The sequence below is a fragment of the Lissotriton vulgaris genome, chromosome 1_2 (assembly GCF_964263255.1).
Source record: "Lissotriton vulgaris chromosome 1_2, aLisVul1.2, whole genome shotgun sequence".
Taxonomy (NCBI): domain Eukaryota; kingdom Metazoa; phylum Chordata; class Amphibia; order Caudata; family Salamandridae; genus Lissotriton; species Lissotriton vulgaris.
Window position 1 is genome coordinate 68,616,694 of NC_141686.1, and position 19,738 is coordinate 68,636,431.

Here is a 19,738-nt window from a genome sequence, read left to right on the forward strand (position 1 = left end):
CAACCTCCAATAAGTATGTTATATAGAGTACACCAAGAACTGACATGGAGTCAGTCCTTGGAGGCACGGTTAGTCATACTAGGAGGGAGGGATATAACATATATGAACTTATTACACGTTGCCCATTAAAATACTATCCCTCCAGAAACCCCTGTTTGTGTAGCGATTATAGTTATAAGTGTTGCAATGTTTATGGCATCCAGTAATTACCAGCTGCATCCTTTTGAAATTTTGACAGCGCAAACCTAACGGAATTTAACAGGAGAAAGAGGTCTGGCCTTGTGGATTTTGGTGCGGTAAACCCCAAAATCTTCATTTTATTTCTGAGGAAGATGCTGTAGGTGATAACTACTGCAGCTGATAAAAGTAGAATAGGTTGTTCGATTTTATTGGATGCAGTAATGATCACATCCGGTATGGGTCACTTGTAATCAGGTCTGTAGGAAGCTACATACCACTAACCTAGCTAAAGGAGTGAATTTGCACTAAAAAGGGGGTAATCTTGGAAGGCCCTTGATCCATATGCAAACATGGCCAAGGCAGAGTTATGTCAAAATGAGTCAAATTAAGCCAGTTGGTTGGAATAGCAGTTGAAGAAGGAATCGGAGTAGGCCAATTGACATTCATACTGTCTACTGCTTCACTTCTACATTAAGAAGTGGTAGAGCAATCTAGTTGCCAAACTGAGCAGAAAGGACACAGCTTTTAAACTTCACTATCAGAATTGGCTGCCAATTGTGGTCAGAATCAAATTCAAACGTTTGCTGCTAGTGCTTTGTCCACAAAGCCATCTTTGAAAATGCCCCACCTCATCTTGCTGATCTCTCACCACCTTCAGTTCCCATAGAGTTCTAAGAAGCATAATAAAAAAATAAAAAAACCCTAGTTCAAATCCAAGGATTGCAAACTTCGTAAGCACGAGAACAGTTCTTCTTTGGTGCGACCTATGCCAGGAACTCTGGTCTCCTGACCCCACTCACTACCTTAATAAAACAATTGAAGGTCCACCTATTTAGATAATACCTATGCTAATGTCTCGGGTGAATCTATGAACTAAAAGACAAGGCGTGAATTCCACAATAATGAGTATTGAATAATTTCTGTTCCTCTGATCATTAACTCTAGCCTCACTCATTCCTTTTTCTAGAAATAGCCGGGGTATCCTAATGACCAACATCTCGCTAATTTTGACATGCACTCTTGTTCTAGTCTGTTTCTTTGTCTTCACTGTATGCTGCTTTGTGTAAGAATAATTGGTCACCCTTCCCATCCCATCCCCCCAATGTCACTGTAGTCCTTGTTCTATTGATTTAAAGGTTTAAATGTAAAGCTCCCTTGCATCATTGAGGTCCATGTGTGCTAGAAAAATGCCAAAATAAATAAATATTAAAAGTTCATATTTCATCTACTCCTTCTAAGCCAAAGTAATCCAAATTTTGAGCGGGTTTGCACGTCACGCCCCTCACATGCCGAGGAAGGCTCTTAAACACTGCTCCAGCAAGGCGAGCACCAAGCGACTCATGGCTCAACCCCAGTCATATGGTAGGATGACACACAGAGTGCTTAGTAGATTGGTGCTCTGACAGGCAAGACTGATTTGGTCTGCCCTGTTACTCATCTTCCTTCACCTTTTCACGGTAGCAGAATACTTTATGTTAGATCTCAGAGACAGGTGCCTCATCATCCAGCCAAAATACAAGCTCCTCTCTGGCAGTTTCCACTTTAGATATTAGTAGGGAATTAATGGAGGTAAGAATGGAGACTTATCCTGCTTCCATTGTTTCAGCTAGGACACCAGCATGGCACAGACTTCACTCTGACTTGCCAGTGCCGCTGGCGTCGGAACTTACATGAATGAATAGAAAAAAAGCAGTAAGAAGCATGATTGAAAGAGGGGCTTTGGCTCTGCCCACAAGTTGGTTTCCTTGACTACAGGATTTGATTAAACTAAGTAAATGTGATTTATAGAGCGCCCAATCACTCATCGGGGTAGCCTGCTGCAAAATTATGGAAGTAAAAACATGTAGGGCAAAGACCATAAGTGTAGTTAATGTCCAGAAGGAGTAAGGAAAGCTATGTTTTCAAACCTTTCCAAAATGTATTCAGGACCCAGAAGTTTGGAATGGTGGGGAGTTCAGAGAATTGAAGTACTTTGCATTGAACATAAGATTTGTGTTGCCAGCTGAAACCCTGCTTTTACACTTCTGTTGAATCCTGAGGTGTTCCCCTTACTTGAGAAGGCCATCAAAACTTAATGACCTGGTAGCATGCAAGGGAAACCTTTCCTCTTACAGCAGGGCTATTGGCTAAGCGGGTATTCACCTCCGGTAAGATGCCTGCCACGATGAAACGCAATGAAGCAGTGCGGGTGCATACCGTCATACAGTTTCATTAAAATGGTGTCAATTACAGTCATAAAGTGACCAAATGAGTGAATGCTGTACTTAGAAAATAAGGTGTTCATTATGTGGCTTCTTGGCACTATAGGTTGTAATAAATACGAATATGTTGTGATATTATGTGTATTTGTAAACTGCACTATCACCCATGAGGGTATTCTGGCGTTGAGCAGGTGTGTTTGCTTAGCCCTTTCCTATGGTAGGTAGATTAGTTGAAAAGCCAGGACTTCTGCTTCATCTGGAATTCAAGAAGAGAGGAGGAGGCTCCGAGGTGGAGTGGGAGGCCGTTCCATACTTTGGTAGCGGTGTAAGAGAATGCCTGTCCTCCTGATCTGATTCTGTTTGTGTGGGAGGAGGAATCCAGCGGAGCGGCGCTATGTGTGTGGTTGGTGGAAGGAAATGCAACTGTTGAGTTAGGTGGGGCCTACGTTATGTAGTGTCTTGAATATGTGTTTGTGGGGCATGAAATGTGTGTGTTTGTGTATCGGGAGCCAGTGGAGTTCCCTAAGATGTGGTTTGATGTGAGTTCTGTGTGGGAGGTTGGAATGAATCTGGTTGCTGAGTTCTGAATGGTTTGTAGTTTTGCTCGTGACTAGGGATAGTTTTTCTATTGTTGTTTGGGAGCAATTTGAAGATCTTCCTCTACATCTTCAGGGTGTTAAAGCGGGATGTAGTGGCAGCATTAACTTTTGTGGTCATGTCTAGTTTGTTGATGATTTTTTTTGAGGTTACTGACATGGGTACTGGGAGTGGGTCAGAGTTTGGCCCACCAGCAGTTTGAATCCCTTGGTGAGTTGTTCTTGCCAAAGATCACTACTTTGTCTTGTCAGTGTGGAGCTTGAGATAATTTGCTTTCATCCAGTTGGCTACTTCAATACTGAAGGCGTTCCTCCTGGGCATCAAGGGGGAATGGGTGCTGGTGCTCACGGACAACACGCCCTCCATGTGGTGCTGCAACAAACAGGTTTGGTGTCGGGGTCATAGGTCCTAATGCCATGACACTCTTCACCTCTTGAAATGACTCAACGCACCTCCCTGGTTGCCCAACACTTGGCAGTACAGATGAACTCAACCACAGTTGCATAGTTGATCATGAATGCCAGTTGCACTTGGAGGTGGCACTGGGCATCTTGCTGCAGTGAAAAGGACTTTGACTCTATCTGTTTGCCACCGCCGAGAACATGCAGTGTCCAAGCTTTTGTGTGCTGAAGTTCCCAAGACAGTTCTTCCTTGGAGATGTTTTTTGCCTCCATGGAGCTCGGACTTCTGTACTCTTTTTTTGCTCTGCCTCTCCTGTACAGAGTACTGAAAAGGATTAAGGTAGACTGAACCGAAGTAATCTTAGTAGCTCTGAAATCAGCGAGGAAAGTGTGGTACCTTGAACTTCTGGCCGTAAGCATGTTGTCCAATCTGGCTGCCCCTCCAGGAGGACCTCATATTGCAGCAGTAGGGTCGAGCCTTGCACCAGGGACTGCACAACCTACACATGCATGCATGGATATTGAGGGGCAAGAGTTGATGCTTACAATCCCCCCGTAGTGGTTGATGTCGTCTTGGCAACCAGGTGTCCAGTTATCAAATAGATTTATACTGGACACTGGGAGAAGTTTGTTGTCTGGTGTTCTTCCTGTAACATCCCACCCCTGAATGCACAGTTATCTGATGCTCTTCTGTTTTGTCTGTTGTTAGCTAGGCAGTGCCTTGCTGTGGCAACAGTTAAGGGTTATCTCTCAGCTTATTCAACCTTCTTGTGTGTACCTTATCAGCCATGCCTCTTCAAGTCACCTTGTGTAATGCGTTTTTTGAAGAGACTGACCCACTTATTTCAGCTAACACCCTTTATGATGCCATAGTGGGACCTTAATTTGGTTCCCAACTATCTAAAGGGCTTCCCCTTCGAACCAATGCACAGTTGTCATCTTTGCCTGTTAACCTTCAAGACAGCATTCCTCATCACCATAACTTTGGCTGGGCGAGTGAGTGAACTGAAGGTATTTTAACCGGTAACTCCATACACTTCATTTTTCCTGGTCAAATTGGTCCTCTGAACAAAAGCATCATTTGTTCCCAAGGTAGTCACTTATTTTCTCGTAGAGCTACCTATCACCTTGCCTACTTTCTATCCCACCGCTTCATACCTCCAAGGAGTAAGAACATCTAACTTGCCTAGAGGCAAGGAGGGCGCGTAGACTTTATGCTGAGTCGACCAGAGATTACCAAGGGCATGACCAGCTTTTCGTTTGTTTCTCTGGAGCCAAAAAGGCAAGGTGGTGCAAGAGGGAATCGTCAATGGATTGTTTTTTACATCAAGATGTGCAACATGTGCAATGGGTTGGGCAGAAGGCTTGCGAGCTCATTCCTCCAGAGTCGAAGGATGCTACCACTGTGCTGGCACGCGGGATGCCAGTTGTAAACATTTTCCAGGCTGCTAGGTGGGCATTCCTGCACGGGTTTATGTAGCAATACAGTCCCGGAGGAATGGACATCCTGCCCAGGCGCAGGATTTCCTGTTCGGAGCCATTTCACAGACATACCACCTGGGGGTGTACCGTTTTGGTATCTATTCACAGGGTGAGAAATCTTCGGTCATCAGTCTTTATCAGAAGAACAATTTACTTATCTTCGGTAATACCTTTTTTGGTAGAGTCTCTAACTGCAGATTTCCCCGCGACCCACCCTTCTATGGAATGGGCTCATACAGTCCATTAATGCAATCCCAATAAAGAAATCTGCACACTGTAATTCGGATTTCTTTGGGCTCCGCATCCAACAATGTGGACCGAGATCAGAAAGAAACTGGTGTCAGCGCGCAGAAGTGTTGCAGATTTAGTGGCCCGACGTCGGGTCCTGGGCAACGTGGAGCTACAAGACGCACCTGACGACGCATGAGGGAATTGCTGCAAATGTTTCCAGATCCTATCTGGCAACTGGTGAAGTTCACAAGGTGAGGAATCTACGGTTAGATACTATCTACTAGAAAATGTGTTACCAGAGGTAAATAACTTGTTCTTTTACTGGGTATTGTTAGTACAGGTTGAGCAGAGTGCCTTTTTGAGTAATGAGTGAGCAGTGCGCGTTCAGGATGAACAATGTGCGACCAAAGTGCAGGAAAGCAGTTTATGTAAGCACATAGTGAGATGTGTGTGCGCGAGTGCAGGGTATCTCTAGCAGAATAAAGTGAGTTGTGTGTGCAAGTGCTGGGTAAGCAGTGCCTGTGAGTGCAAGGGGAGTCATCTAGGTGTGTGAATATAAAGTAAGTTAAAATTGCAATTGTGGGTTCAGTGGTTTGCTTGTGTGAGTGCGAGGTTAGGTGAGTGTGAGTGGTGTACATGTGTGAATGCAGTGGTATCTCTGTAGGATTACAGAGTGAGATGTGCCTGTGTGAATGCATTGTGTGCAAGTTTAATGGTATGCCTGTGTGAATACAGGATAGGGGGGTCTGTATGAATATAGAGTAAGTTGGGGCTATTTAAATCAAGAGAGTGTGGTGTGCCCCTGTTAGAGCAGGTTTGGGGGAGTGTCTCTGTGAACAAAGGGTATACCCCTATGGGAGAAGGTGCGGGGTCTGGCTGTATGAATTTAGAAAGAGTGTGCCTGTGTGAATTAAGGGTGAACGGTGTTCCTGTGTGAGTGCAGGGGGAGATGGGGCTGTCTGTAGGAATATAGAGTGAATTGTGTCTGCATAAGTACTGAGTAAACGCTGTGAGTGCAGAATGATTGGTCTGCCTGTAAGTGAGCTGGTAGAGCGATGGTAGGTCGTCCGTCTATTGAGCTGCATCCACACTGACATTAAAATTTAGCTTAAAATTTGGTGTTACCTCTACTACAACTTGGTGACGTTCGTTACCCACCCCTGATGGGTTGGTTACGTTATAAGGTACTCCACATTTAGATTCATATAGTGCATGGTATACCCTCTACATTAACTAGGATTCTAACCACTGTGTATATGTAACACTTCCTGATGAATTGCTAACATTACTTTTGCGACAAATGAAGCAAGAAAAATGTTGACCTCTTATTAGAAGCAATCACAGAACATTATGTAAGTGGTTTGCGAATTCTGTTTTTAACTAGACATGTAGACTCACTGATTAAAATTGTTTAGAGAGCTACCAAGTCTTTTTTTTTAAAATCATTAATTTGCACTTTAAACCCCAAACGCACCCGTCTCCCTCATGTGGCCCTACAGGTGCACTTCACAGTACGGTTCGGGGACGACATGATCTTCGTTAAAGAGCCCCTTTGTTAGACCTGGCACCTTGACGTGAGTCTCCCTTCCACTTTTTGCTGATGTGCCACATGTGGTTTGCTGGTGTTAGCTGCTCAGGGCACTGTGCCACTGCCAATCAGTCCCACAGTGCAAGTGCTCCCTATGAAAAGTGTATACATTGATTGGTTTCCATGATTGGCTTATTTGGTTTACTGTCCGTCCCCTGTAAAGTGCACCAGGATTGTCAGTGCTTGTAAATACAAATGCTGCTGGTGGGCTTGCAGCACTGGTTATGCCACCCACAGAAGCGGCCTAGTAAAATGTGTCTAAGGTCTGCCATTGCAGAACCTGCGTGCAGTTTGGTACTGTCATGCTGGCTGGGCAAGTGCACCCACTTGCCAGCCCCTAAACCTTCCCTTTACTTCATGTGAGTCACCCCTAAGGTAGGCCCAAGGGCAGGGTGCATTGTAAGCATACGGTAGGACAAGCCCTGATGTGTGTGACATGTCCTAATAGTGAATTACAACCATGTTCGTTTTTCACTATTGTAAGGCTACCTGTTCTCATAGGCCAGAATGGGCTGCTGGATTTATTACACTCTATAATCCCAACAGGCTCAGGGAACATGGTAGAAAGTCAAGTTTAGTATGCCTGAACTCAGAGTAATAAAATACTTATTTTAGTAAAGTTTATTTTAATGTCCTGTGTTTGAAAATGCTACTTTTAGAAAGTTAGCATTTGCTTGCCTGACCATTTCAGCCCACCTCTGCTAGGATCTGCTGTCTGGTTTCTGTGAGTGACAGGGCTGGGGGATTCCAGGAGACAGTCTGGGCTGCCAGGTGGTGAATAGAGAGATTACACCAGGATGGGTGGGAGGAGAGCCCCTTGACTCTGAATAGGGCTGTGCTCTACCACCACACTGCTGGCTCCACCTCCTGCGGAGCGTCTGATGTCTCTGCCCTGCTCCCTGAAAGAAGAAGCCAGAGTCACCAAAACAAAGTGCTCCAAAACTGGGCTGAACCAGGCTCAGCCCCCCTGGCTGCAAGAACAAAGGATTTTCAGTATAAATGTAGGAGCCCTGCTCCTAAGAAACTAGATCCTGTTTACTCCAAGAAGAAACTCTGCCCGAAGAGAAGGACCTGGGAAAGCTGCATGGAGGACTACTGTCTCTAGCCTGAGAGACTGGCCTGTGGTGGGTGCCTTGCTGCAAGAAGGAGAGAAGACAAAGACTGAGAGACTTTATTTCAACTTGTGCATTTTTGTGAACAATCTCCAAGGGCTTGCGTGTGAGCCTGCCCCCTGAACTGCGCCCCAGGAACATTGGGCGCTACCCCCCTGAAGGAGAAGCTGCTGCTGGTGTTGCCTGACCCTGCAGTGCTGCCCTCGGAAAGTTGAGTGTGCTGTGCCCCGTCATCGCGCACTCTGAAGAGCCTGTGCAACCCCCTGTCCTGCCGAGCAAGGCGACTTCTGCCTGGTCGCATCACTGTTTGCAAAGTAAAGGTCAGCCCCGCCTGACCCGAGCGCCGTGACTGTGCCTCTCCGAGCCGTAGCTCGCAACGCAAGAAAGGACCCGTCCGGTCCGAGCACCGCGACCCTGTGGCCCCCGAGCCATAGCTCGCATTGTAAAGACTGATGCCTGCCTGTGTTCGCTTCCCCCGTGTGGTGTCCTGTTGATCGCTCCCGCTGCTGTGATTGAGCAGCTGCGGCGCGTAGTGCGGTTGGTGGCCGTCCCGTACTTGGGATCGCACCGCACTCTGCTTTCACCGTCCGCCGCTTCCCCGCTTCAAGAATGAAGCGTACGTTGCATCTCAAGCCTGCCCTACAACGCATCGCTGCCCTGAACGCACCTTGACTGCTGAGCCTTCGAGCCGTAGCTCGCCACGCATCAGGAAGGCACCGTGACGTAGGACGCCTGGCCTGACATCGCCTGCATCGAACATCCAAAACCCCAAAGGTACTGTGCCCCGTGTCGCCCTGTAAGCTGCGCCCCGGACTGAAGCGTCCGCGAAGCGCACATCATCTAGACAGCCTTTGTTGTTAAACGCGGTACGAGTCGCACAGGAGTGCTACGACCCGTACACCCCTGTGTCTACCGGCCGCGTCGTACTCCGTGTACCGCAAGGCGCGTGAGATTCGGCACGGTCTTGCTGTTCTCACCGAACCCCGCGCACAGGAGCCCTATGAAGCGCACAGGAGTCCAACGAAGCGCACAATCTGTTTTTAAACATCGCGAAGAGAACTGAAAACCTGCATTTAAGTATTGTGGCACCGTTTTCAAAGTTACTGGAACAGTTTGAAAGTCATTAAGCCTGTAATCTAAAGCCTGCTTGAATAGTCTAAATATAAAGAACTATATTTTTTTACTTAAGAACAGCCTTGTGTCTCTCTATGGTGGGGTGAATGATTACTGTGTGTATTGTTACAAATGCTTAACCATATGTGCTCTGAGGATTAGCCTTGTCTGCTCGCCCCACGCCGCCTAGAGGGTGAGCAGGGGCTATTTCTAGGAGTAGTCCTGTGCCCTGACTAATGGAGAGGGTCCCTGCTTGTCACAAGTGCATACCTGTGCCAACCAGAGACTCCCAATTCTAACACCCTTTTAGGGTGTTGTTTAGGCATTGGAGCGCCGACCTGGCGAGGAGCAAGCCCTCTGATGAAGCGCGACACCCTCTCGGTGTGTGAGTGCCCTAGTTTCAGAAAGGAGTAAACACCTGTTCCACCCTTTGGACATACATATGCCGACCAACCTGTAAATTCTTTCTCTGTATCCTTAGGGAACTGCATACCATATTGACATAATTTGACTAGTACTTGGGGGTCTTATGCTCGACCTATAAGCGCCTAGTCCCCCCCCTTTTGTGACGATGCATTATTAAAGCTAGCCATTTTTGCTTTGACAATGCTTGTCTCAATCTTACTCTCTTCTGAGAGGCTTTCAAAAACAGCTTTAATATGTGTCTCCTGATGTTAACTTTCATTCATAAGACCTCTGCCGGGTCACTCCCACTATTATTTCATCCCCCCCCCCTCCACGTACGGCTGAATCACCACCCAACTCCTCAAGAGACTCCAGACCAATACAGAATGCAGCGGCCAGGCTCATTCTCAGTCCAACATCACATCCCGCCTCAAGACCTTGAGGCTCATTCAGAAGAGATTCCAGTTCAGGCTCCCAACACGCCTACAGAGCTCTACAGGACCAGGGACCAGCTTACACAAACCACTGCATGGACTTGTACCATCCCGCCAGACACCTGCGCTCCACCTCCCTAGTCCTTGCATCTGCCACAGTGCCCCCCTCCCCCAAAAGAAGACGGGGAAACCTTCTTGTTTCTAAAAAGAACACTTTGTTGCAGAGTGGAAAACATATGTAGCTATAAAGACGTACGTGTACGAGTGATACTTAGACATGAAGTAAACCTAATCAGGGGACCACATGAAGGTGTGAAGGGTTCTTTCTTGATGTCTGGATTAATCTGTGAGTATATGATAAGATAACTTTGTTGTACTCTGTTAAATTTAAATAGGTGCTCGGGTAATGTTAGTTCTGTGTGTAATGCATATCCAGGTAAGATAATAAAAGCATAGGGAAAAAAACTGTGAACTTAAAGAATTACGTTCATTACTAACAGATAAATGTATTGTTAAACCTAAAATATATATTTTTTAAAGAACATTCTCTAATCCTTTAGTAGAGATGGTATTGGGAATGTAGAGGTGCTTGTGTAATGCATATTCAAGCAAGAAAATAGAAACATATTCAATAAGAAAAAGTAGTGAGCTTATAGAAGATGTATTTATTGCTACATTTTTTTTAAGTTGCCTAGGATTTTTTTTATTGTGGTTTGAGTTTAAATGTACCCTTTTTTAACTATGTAAATGTCCTCAGTCATGTCAAATGAATCAAAAGTTAGACTTGTATTGCCTCCTAAATGTTTCCAGCCAGACCGGTATTTTCTTCTCCCTTGCAGTTGTTTGGCTTTGTGGAGAGGTTCGGTGGAGCTGCTGCAGCTGTGGTCAGCAAGGAGAGCCAGAAGACAGCTGGATTCCAGCGGTTCCTTCAGGGTCTGCACCAGAAGGCTAGTGGCGAAGGTAAGTGGGCTTTTCCAGATAACATTTGAAAGTGAACACCGTTTCTGCAAGAAGTGTTTGCCAAGGTGGGAGGCAAAGGGATGTTGGTTCCAGTAGGGTGCCAAGTGAGAAATTGGGTGGGTTTGCTGTTGTCCAGGCATCAGGCGGTGGAGGGAGAGAGCGGAGTCTGTTTGCTGCACACCGTGCATCCGAAGGTCAAACGAATGTCCTGCTGGACACCTTCGATGCCCGTTCTTAAGGGGGAAGTAGTTAAGACATCATTTGGATGTTGCTCAACATGTGACGCGTTGGCAGCACTATTCATAACTGCACTGCATGCATACATTTTTAGCTAGAAAGGCCCTGTCATATGTTTCTTTGTATGATATTGACTTGATTATAAAAAATATAAATAACGGTGTTTTTTAATTAATTTAAAAAACCCACATATGGGACATGTGAAGGCAAGGCTGTGCCAAATTTATGTTGAAATTGGCGACCCTCCTTTGATATTGACACTGAAATATGCCTGTGCTGATATTCTTCTGTAGCAAGCCCATTTCTTAGTTACTTATTCTTTAAAAATGGGGTCCTCGTCGGCCAACTGAGCACATACTTCCAAACTCAGTGGAAGAAAATTCTTAACTTGACTTAAACACAAGGAGGCAGTGTTGGCTTACTGTTGAAGTAGTGATGAGGTAAGCACGCGAAATCTAAAACTGAAGATTTATTTTTACAGCACGTTTCATCGAAATCAGCCACTAGATGTCAGTATAATTCACAACATGTGAATCTTGAAAAACCTCAAACTGTAAATCTATTGTCACAGGTAAGTACCTTTTTCCTCCATGCTTTTTGGTTTGTAGCTTTCTGTAAATGCCATACTCCCTCATTTGCCTCTCACAAGAACTCCATCAAAGGGTCACACTAGTGACGTGGGTGTGATATGCACAATGAATGCTCTTCAAGGGCGTGGCACTGCTCGCAATTTGGGCGACGCGTAGACTTGTCACATTAATGAAAGGATGTGGTCTACGTTGTCCTGTAATTTGTAATAGATGGTTTAATATGTTTCTGATCTTGACTTCTCTGTAGTGTCAGACTTAAATTACCACCAGTGTTGAGTAAATATCAAAAATGTCCTTTTAACCCACAATTGTTACATTTTTGCCTCAAACCAGGGCAAGTTTTATCATTTGCTAAATGTGATTTGCTGTTACATCTAAAACATTTCAAATTACTCTTTGAAGCATCAGAATTAGCTTTGGAAGAAAACATTTGCTTCTTTTTGGGAGCATCCCTATTCTTACTGTCATATTTTTGATTAATTTTTGCAACAACATCCTTATTGACGGAAGTGTCCTTCCCTTTAACTTGTAGTGCGCTTCTACAGGAAAGTTCAGCTTTTCTGACAATGGATAAAACAAAATCTAAATTCTCATCACCATTAATCCAAAGTCTCTCCTGAATGGTTTCATTTTTAGAGTGCATGACTACTTGATCCCTAATAAGATCTTCTTGTAGGTTACCAAATTTACAATCTAACGCTAATGTTTTTAGGGATGAGACAAAATTGTCAACAGTCTCCTCCCCTAATTGTCTTCTTTGAAAAAACTTAAACCTCGAAATTCCTATGCACACCTTAGGAGAACAGTACTTATCAAAATCATATACTGCCTTATCAAATACATTCATGTCACCACTTGCTTGTGAGGTAGGAAGTTGATTGAAGGCTTTTAGTCCTTCAGGTCCTAAACAGTGTAAAAAAATACCTTTTTTTCTGGGGCTTTCATTTTGCCATTTGCATCTAAAGTCTCAATATAATTTAAGAAGTAAGCCTTCCATTCAATCCAAGGCATACAAGGGGAACTACCAGCTGACCAATAGCTTTGTGGAGGCGAAAGTGTATAGCCTTGAGCACACATAGTAACAGAAATAAGCAAATAAACAGGATACTTTACACTGAATACTAATAGCAAATATAATAATAAAAAAATAGTCTTAGCAAAATAAGGAAATACTTGTGTGTTGCAGAGAAATCAAAACAGTAAAAAAAAATAGGGGAAAAATAAGAAGATTTCCTGTGTTCATTTATCACCATCCATTTCTCTGATGAACACCATCCGTTTCTCTGCCCTTCAAGTTTTTAAACACCATCCGTTTCTCTGTCCTTGAAGTGTTTACTTCGTTAATTGAATAAATCTCCCCGTTTTTCAGTAGAGGGAGAGAAAAACGAAGTCACCTTGTCAGTTTCACTCAAAATAGCAAACCAATGGAGAGCGTCGTTACTAACTTTCTTAGGAAATGTAGCAATTGGTTCCGTTTAATCCAATCAGCCAAAGCGCACAAAATGTAGGAGTTAGTTCCGCTTAAACGTCAGCCAATGCGTGTACCGGAAGGATTAGCCAGCGCGATCAAGAAATGAAGACGCGCACCTCCACACGCGAGTGAAATGAAATCGGCTTTTCAGCTGGAAAGTCACCTCCTCAAATGATCAGGGAATTCAGTTCTTCAGAAGACTGTGCATCGCTTTCCATGTAAGTTGGAGCGTAATTGAAAGCGTTTAGATGCTTTAATTATTTTTAAGAATCAGAAAATAAAAAAAATACGTAAATGAGTATTAAAATGGACAGGAAGTGCTTCCTTCTGGAACAGGTTCAGTGCTCCGTCCCTCGTCGCCAAGTTTGTTGAGTAAATATCAACAAATTGAAGTTGTAGAAATGAGTTTATTCTTACAAATGAAGCACTCCCTGCATACAGCTCCGGTCTCTGAGAAGATCACCAGTAACTGACCACAATACAGTTAGAGCATACAGTACAAAAGCAACCAACTGGGAATGGTCTCGAGTGATGCACAATTGAACAATAATACCACTCGAGACCAAGTTGAATAAAAACAATAGCACGAGTCGGCGCGAGTCCATGTGATGAATGCACGAGGGAAACCTCGCATCAAGCATGTACTCGCGCTGACTCGCGCACAACACAACAACCAGTCTTCAGATCCGAATGTTGCTGCAAAATGACAACACAAAAAAACAGCTGGGTGGAGTCGCACATCTCTGCTCCTCCCCTGGAGACTCTCTCGGGTGTTATTCGGTCTCTCATGGGTGATGGCTCTTTTATGCCAAAGTAAACACAAGACCAGTGTTACTCTCGGCTCTTACATCAGTTTCAGTTGCATGGAGTTATTTTTCTTTTAAATGAATTTCATATGAATGGTAGCCATCTACAGAAACTGAAAACATACCCTAGAATCGCTTTAGCCACACTTGCATTGTGGTAAGCACTCACCCTATCAACGGCACAGTACATTTATCTTGCCAAAGCCAAAGGAATCGCTGAGACACTGGTGCTGCTCGGTTGTCCTATCCACGGTTGTTCAAGCTCCAAACTTGGGTGTCAAGACTTATAACCTTGGACAAATACAAAGAACACGTTGCGGCTCTTATGCCCCGAGCTGATGAATGGATACGTTGTGCCCTTGTGTGCTTCACCCCAAGCCTAATTATAATCTTCCCATTTCATGCCCTCAAGATTTGAAAGCAGGAGCTGAGCAGTGTGTGACTAACCTGCTCCTCAACATTGATTTCTACCGTACTCCAGCAAGATTAAAATAACGCACAAGAGTGACGCACATCTTGGGCGCGGTCCCTGTTTAAGCGGCATCCAAGCGTGTGCAACCTGCTTGTTATTTTCCAGATTACTTGCGTGGCAGGAGCTCCAGTCACTTGCTGCAACTTGCAGTGGACTCCAGTGTTTAAAGCTCCTCTCTTCACAGTTGCAAGGCCCGGGATCCAAGTACCAGCTTCCTCAAGACGCGAAAAAGAAAACAAAATGATGTATACATTCTCTGAGTATTGTAACGCAGGCACGTGCGGGGAAAGGACAGAGTTACTTAAACAAAAGGATCGATCCAAAGCTTTGGGAATAAATGACTTAAACAAAAAAGACATGGTTAATGACTACTGAAAATCCCGGGAACAAAACTTTAAAACATTTGTTATGCGACTTTCAAGCAGTAACTGGACTAGCTTTCTTTATAATTCAGGTTGATGGCACTTGTCAAACTTTTGCTGTCTTGTAGGAAAGTAGCCCTTTTTGACATGGTCACACCCACTTTTTGTCTCATATTTGATGTGATTTTGACTGGAGGTGCACTGGGTTCCTGCTAACCGGCCCCCGTGCCATATCTCTTTCCCAAAACTGTGCAATTGTAGCCAATTGGCAATACATTTGGCACCCCCTGTAAGTCCCTTTTAAGTGATTCCCCTGGTACCAAGGGCAAGGAGGCCAGAGATGGTCCTTGAGGGCTGCGGCATAAATTGTGCCACTCTCAAGGACCCCTCACTAAATACATAGAAGGCCACTGCAGGCTACGTGTCTTAGTGCAGGCAAAAGTAAAAACACAACATGGCACATATCCCTGTGTAATAAAATACAAATGTGCGGAGGGTCAGAGGGGAAATATTTTAACGACCTGTCAACTCATGCCCCTATACTATAGATACAAAACACAGAAAAAAGGAGACCAGGTCAATTAGTGGTGTGCTGTCCTGAATGGAGAGCAGGAATCACAAGGACACCCGTGTGGATAAGTATGTTGGGTCACACTGTGCTAGAAAAGTCCCATCAGACCACCCTCTTAGCGGCATATCATCATGTGGGGATGGGCAGCCATTCCATATACCGCCCATGTAACGGTGCGGAAATGGAAAACAGCGTATTATGCCACAGTTGTGCCCAAAATAAAGTGTGAGAAAGTGCAGTGATATGAAAAAAGTGATGCTTAAAAATGACTACCTAGACTAAACAGCTAGCTTATCGAGATAAGTGTAGGTGTCAAGATTAAAAACACGCCTGGTAGTAAATAAGTAGGACTACATTATGGCGCTGTGTGGAATGGTCAACTAGTTTCAGCTAGATGGAGCATTGCTCCAGCTTTCATCAGGACCAGGAAATGGTAAGCTACTGCAACACAATATACTATAAAGGGTGTACAGATATGAGAGAGCAGAAGTTGCATCAAAATACTTTAAGGAGGAGAAGTGTCACCCAAACTTGGAACCTCTATGTCCTCTGAAGACAGGAAAAGAGTCTTCTACCCAGCTTTGTGTGGGTGAAGACCTCATCTCGCCCGGCAACCGCTCGGGAAATTGAGGCCCCGCTCTGTCCGTCGGTGCCCGCGCTCAAAGCCGTGCCATGCCCACAGAGACAGAATGGGGTATAGGTAAGTCACCCCTACTGCAGACCTCACAGCCCTAAGGTGCAGGGTGCACTATACTACATGTGAGGGCATACCTGCATGTGCAGATATGCCCCTTGCCGGTCAGCCCTATTGCTGCTGGTACAAGTGAACAGGAAAGCAATTTTGAGTGCATCTGCTGGAATCTGGTGAGAAAAAAAAGGAACAATAACAGGAGTAAGGCCCGTTAACCCAGATGAGACCGGGCACAATTTATATCAAACACAATGTCTCACCTGGACAATATTTAAAAACTGGTCAGTTTAAGGCAATGGTATCAATCACAAATGAGGAGTGGGGGGGAAAAGGGGAGACCACAACTTAGGTAAAAAAGTTAAGGATAAACTGTAATGTCTTAGTTAGAAAGCACTACAGTACATGAATACAAAAAATGACCAAACACACAAGGTGAGCACTGGGTGTGTGAGTGAAAGGGTGGGACGGCACAGTGACAAGGAGTGTGAAATGTAGCGTGAAAGGCGACAGAATTACAGAAAAATTAATACAAGTGGTCAAGAATGCAAGTTATATTCAGTGTTTTTACAAGGCGTATTCAGGTAAATAGATTGACCACAGCAGCGCACATGTTCTAGGCTGGGTAGTCGACGGCATTTCAACCAGAATAATTACAGGTCATCATCAGGATAATGGTCATATGGTTTGTGGTAGTGCTCTAATTGAGAGAGGAGAGGGTGAGGAGATGATAAGATCCAGGCGATCAGGTCAATCAGGGCCTCCGGTCAATCTGTGGATGCCAAAACGATTCAGGAGGCAAAACCAAGGATGGGGAACCAGTGTGGGTTGAGATAATCCAAGCAGGGTCAGTCCGGGGGCTGGGCAGTGGGCCGTTTTGATTGTGGGCTGGAGGTTGGGGAACGGTATGTGGACGTCGGTCACATGACGTTCCCCAACCTTCCTGACGACCTGTCTTGCCGCAGTGCCTCGCTTCTGGACGCTTCAATCGCCCAAGCTCGGCTCCACTATACAGAGGCTTCATTCCTCCTTTACATCGGACCGCTCTATACACGGACCGCTCTATACACGGACTTCACACCGCTGCTCCCGGGATCTCCGGCCCACATTCAAAACGACCCACTGACCTGTTTTTAAATATTGTCCAGGTGGAATCTGGTGAAAGCTGGTACCCCAGCTACATGATGGCTTCATTGAAAATAGGGATGTTTGGTATCAAACATCTCGTATTAATGAACCCACACTGATGCCAGTGTAGTATTTGATAATACATGCACATAGAGGAGAGCTTACAGGTGCCCCTTGAAAACCTACCAGCCACTGGCGTGCTGACTAGTTTACGCCAAGGGGTGGTGATGGACAGAGTTTCTGAATTGAGCAGAATACTCTCACCCAGTCAAGAGATCAGGGCTAGATCCAACACCGTTTTTTTAGCTCACTGCACCATCCCAGCTCAGAACCTGGCTATATGCAAATTAGTATGTTCCTGTCCCAGTGCATGATGGGAACAGGGCAAACCAAACTACCAAGCCAATTCTTACACTGGGAAGGAAACACGCTTCCGGGGACCGGTTTCTGGCATTTCAGCCGTCATCGGCCCGGCTTGCTTGAATCCTGATGGTGCAATGAGCAAGGGACTCACATCTGAGTATACCCTTCCACGCTTAGGGTGGACAAAATATTTAACAACAAGGGGTGGTGATGGACAGAGTTTCTGAATTAAGCAGAATACTCTCACCCAGTCAAGAGATCAGGGCTAGATCCAACACAGTTTTTTAGCTCACTGCACCATCCCAGCTCAGAACCTGGCTATTTGCAAAGTAGTCTGTTCCTGTCCCAGTGCATGATGGGAACAGGGCAAACCAAACTACCAAGCCAATTCTTACACTGGGAAGGAAACAAGCTTCCGGGGACCGGTTTCTGGCATTTCAGCCGTCATCGGCCCGGCTTGCTTGAATCCTGATGGTGCATTGAGCAAGGGACTCACATCTGAGTATACCCTTCCACGCTTAGGGTGGACAAAATATTTAACAACAAGGGGTGGTGATGGACAGAGTTTCTGAATTAAGCAGAATACTCTCACCCAGTCAAGAGATCAGAGCTAGATCCAACACCGTTTTTTTGCTCACTGCACCATCCCAGCTCAGAACCAGGCTATATACAAATTAGTCTGTTCCTGTCCCAGTGCATGATGGGAACAGGGCAAACCAAACTACCAAGCCAATTCTTACACTGGGAAGGAAACAAGCTTCCGGGGACCGGTTTCTGGCATTTCAGCCGTCATCGGCCCGGCTTGCTTGAATCCTGATGGTGCAATGAGCAAGGGACTCACATCTGAGTATACCCTTCCACGCTTAGGGTGGACAAAATATTTAACAACAAGGGGTGGTGATGGACAGAGTTTCTGAATTAAGCAGAATACTCTCACCCAGTCAAGAGATCAGGGCTAGATCCAACACAGTTTTTTAGCTCACTGCACCATCCCAGCTCAGAACCTGGCTATTTGCAAAGTAGTCTGTTCCTGTCCCAGTGCATGATGGGAACAGGGCAAACCAAACTACCAAGCCAATTCTTACACTGGGAAGGAAACAAGCTTTCGGGGACCGGTTTCTGGCATTTCAGCCGTCATCGGCCCGGCTTGCTTGAATCCTGATGGTGCATTGAGCAAGGGACTCACATCTGAGTATACCCTTCCACGCTTAGGGTGGACAAAATATTTAACAACAAGGGGTGGTGATGGACAGAGTTTCTGAATTAAGCAGAATACTCTCACCCAGTCAAGAGATCAGAGCTAGATCCAACACCGTTTTTTTGCTCACTGCACCATCCCAGCTCAGAACCAGGCTATATACAAATTAGTCTGTTCCTGTCCCAGTGCATGATGGGAACAGGGCAAACCAAACTACCAAGCCAATTCTTACACTGGGAAGGAAACAAGCTTCCGGGGACCGGTTTCTGGCATTTCAGCCGTCATCGGCCCGGCTTGCTTGAATCCTGATGGTGCAATGAGCAAGGGACTCACATCTGAGTATACCCTTCCACGCTTAGGGTGGACAAAATATTTAACAACAAGGGGTGGTGATGGACAGAGTTTCTGAATTAAGCAGAATACTCTCACCCAGTCAAGAGATCAGGGCTAGATCCAACAACGTTTTTTAGCTCACTGCACCATCCCAGCTCAGAACCTGGCTATATGCAAATTAGTCTGTTCCTGTCCCAGTGCATGATGGGAACAGGGCAAACCAAACTACCAAGCCAATTCTTACACTGGGAAGGAAACAAGCTTCCGGGGACCGGTTTCTGGCATTTCAGCCGTCATCGGCCCGGCTTGCTTGAATCCTGATGGTGCAATGAGCAAGGGACTCACATCTGAGTATACCCTTCCACGCTTAGGGTGGACAAAATATTTAACAACAAGGGGTGGTGATGGACAGAGTTTCTGAATTAAGCAGAATACTCTCGCCCAGTCACGAGATCAGGGCTAGATCCAACACCGTTTTTTAGCTCACTGCACCATCCATCAGGATTCAAGCAAGCTGGGCCGAAGACTGCTGAAATGCCAGAAACCGGTCCCCGGTAGCTTGTCTCCTTTCTAGTGTAGAATTGGCTTGGTAGTTTAGTCTGGCCTGTTCCCATGATGCACGGGGCCAGGGACAGACTGATTTGCATATAGCCAGGTTCTGAGCTGGGATGGTGCAGTGAAATAAATAACGGTGATGGATCAAGCCCTGATCTTTGGACTGGGTAAGAGTGGTCTGCTTAATTCAGACACTCTGTTCATCACCACCCCCTTTTCTGAATCGTTTTTGGCCACTATAGGTGTGGCAGGGTATACTC

General features: G+C 45.4%; 1 protein-coding gene across 1 annotated transcript in view; it reads left to right on the top strand.

Annotated features, from left to right (window-relative positions):
• The window catches only part of DDX11 (DEAD/H-box helicase 11), a 430,817-nt gene that overhangs the window by 236,056 nt on the left and 175,023 nt on the right, over nt 1–19,738 (top strand). The window contains exon 16 of the mRNA XM_086952822.1: nt 10,584–10,704. Within this exon, the coding sequence (XP_086808948.1) occupies nt 10,584–10,704 (121 nt within the window). The remainder of the gene's footprint in view (nt 1–10,583; nt 10,705–19,738) is intronic.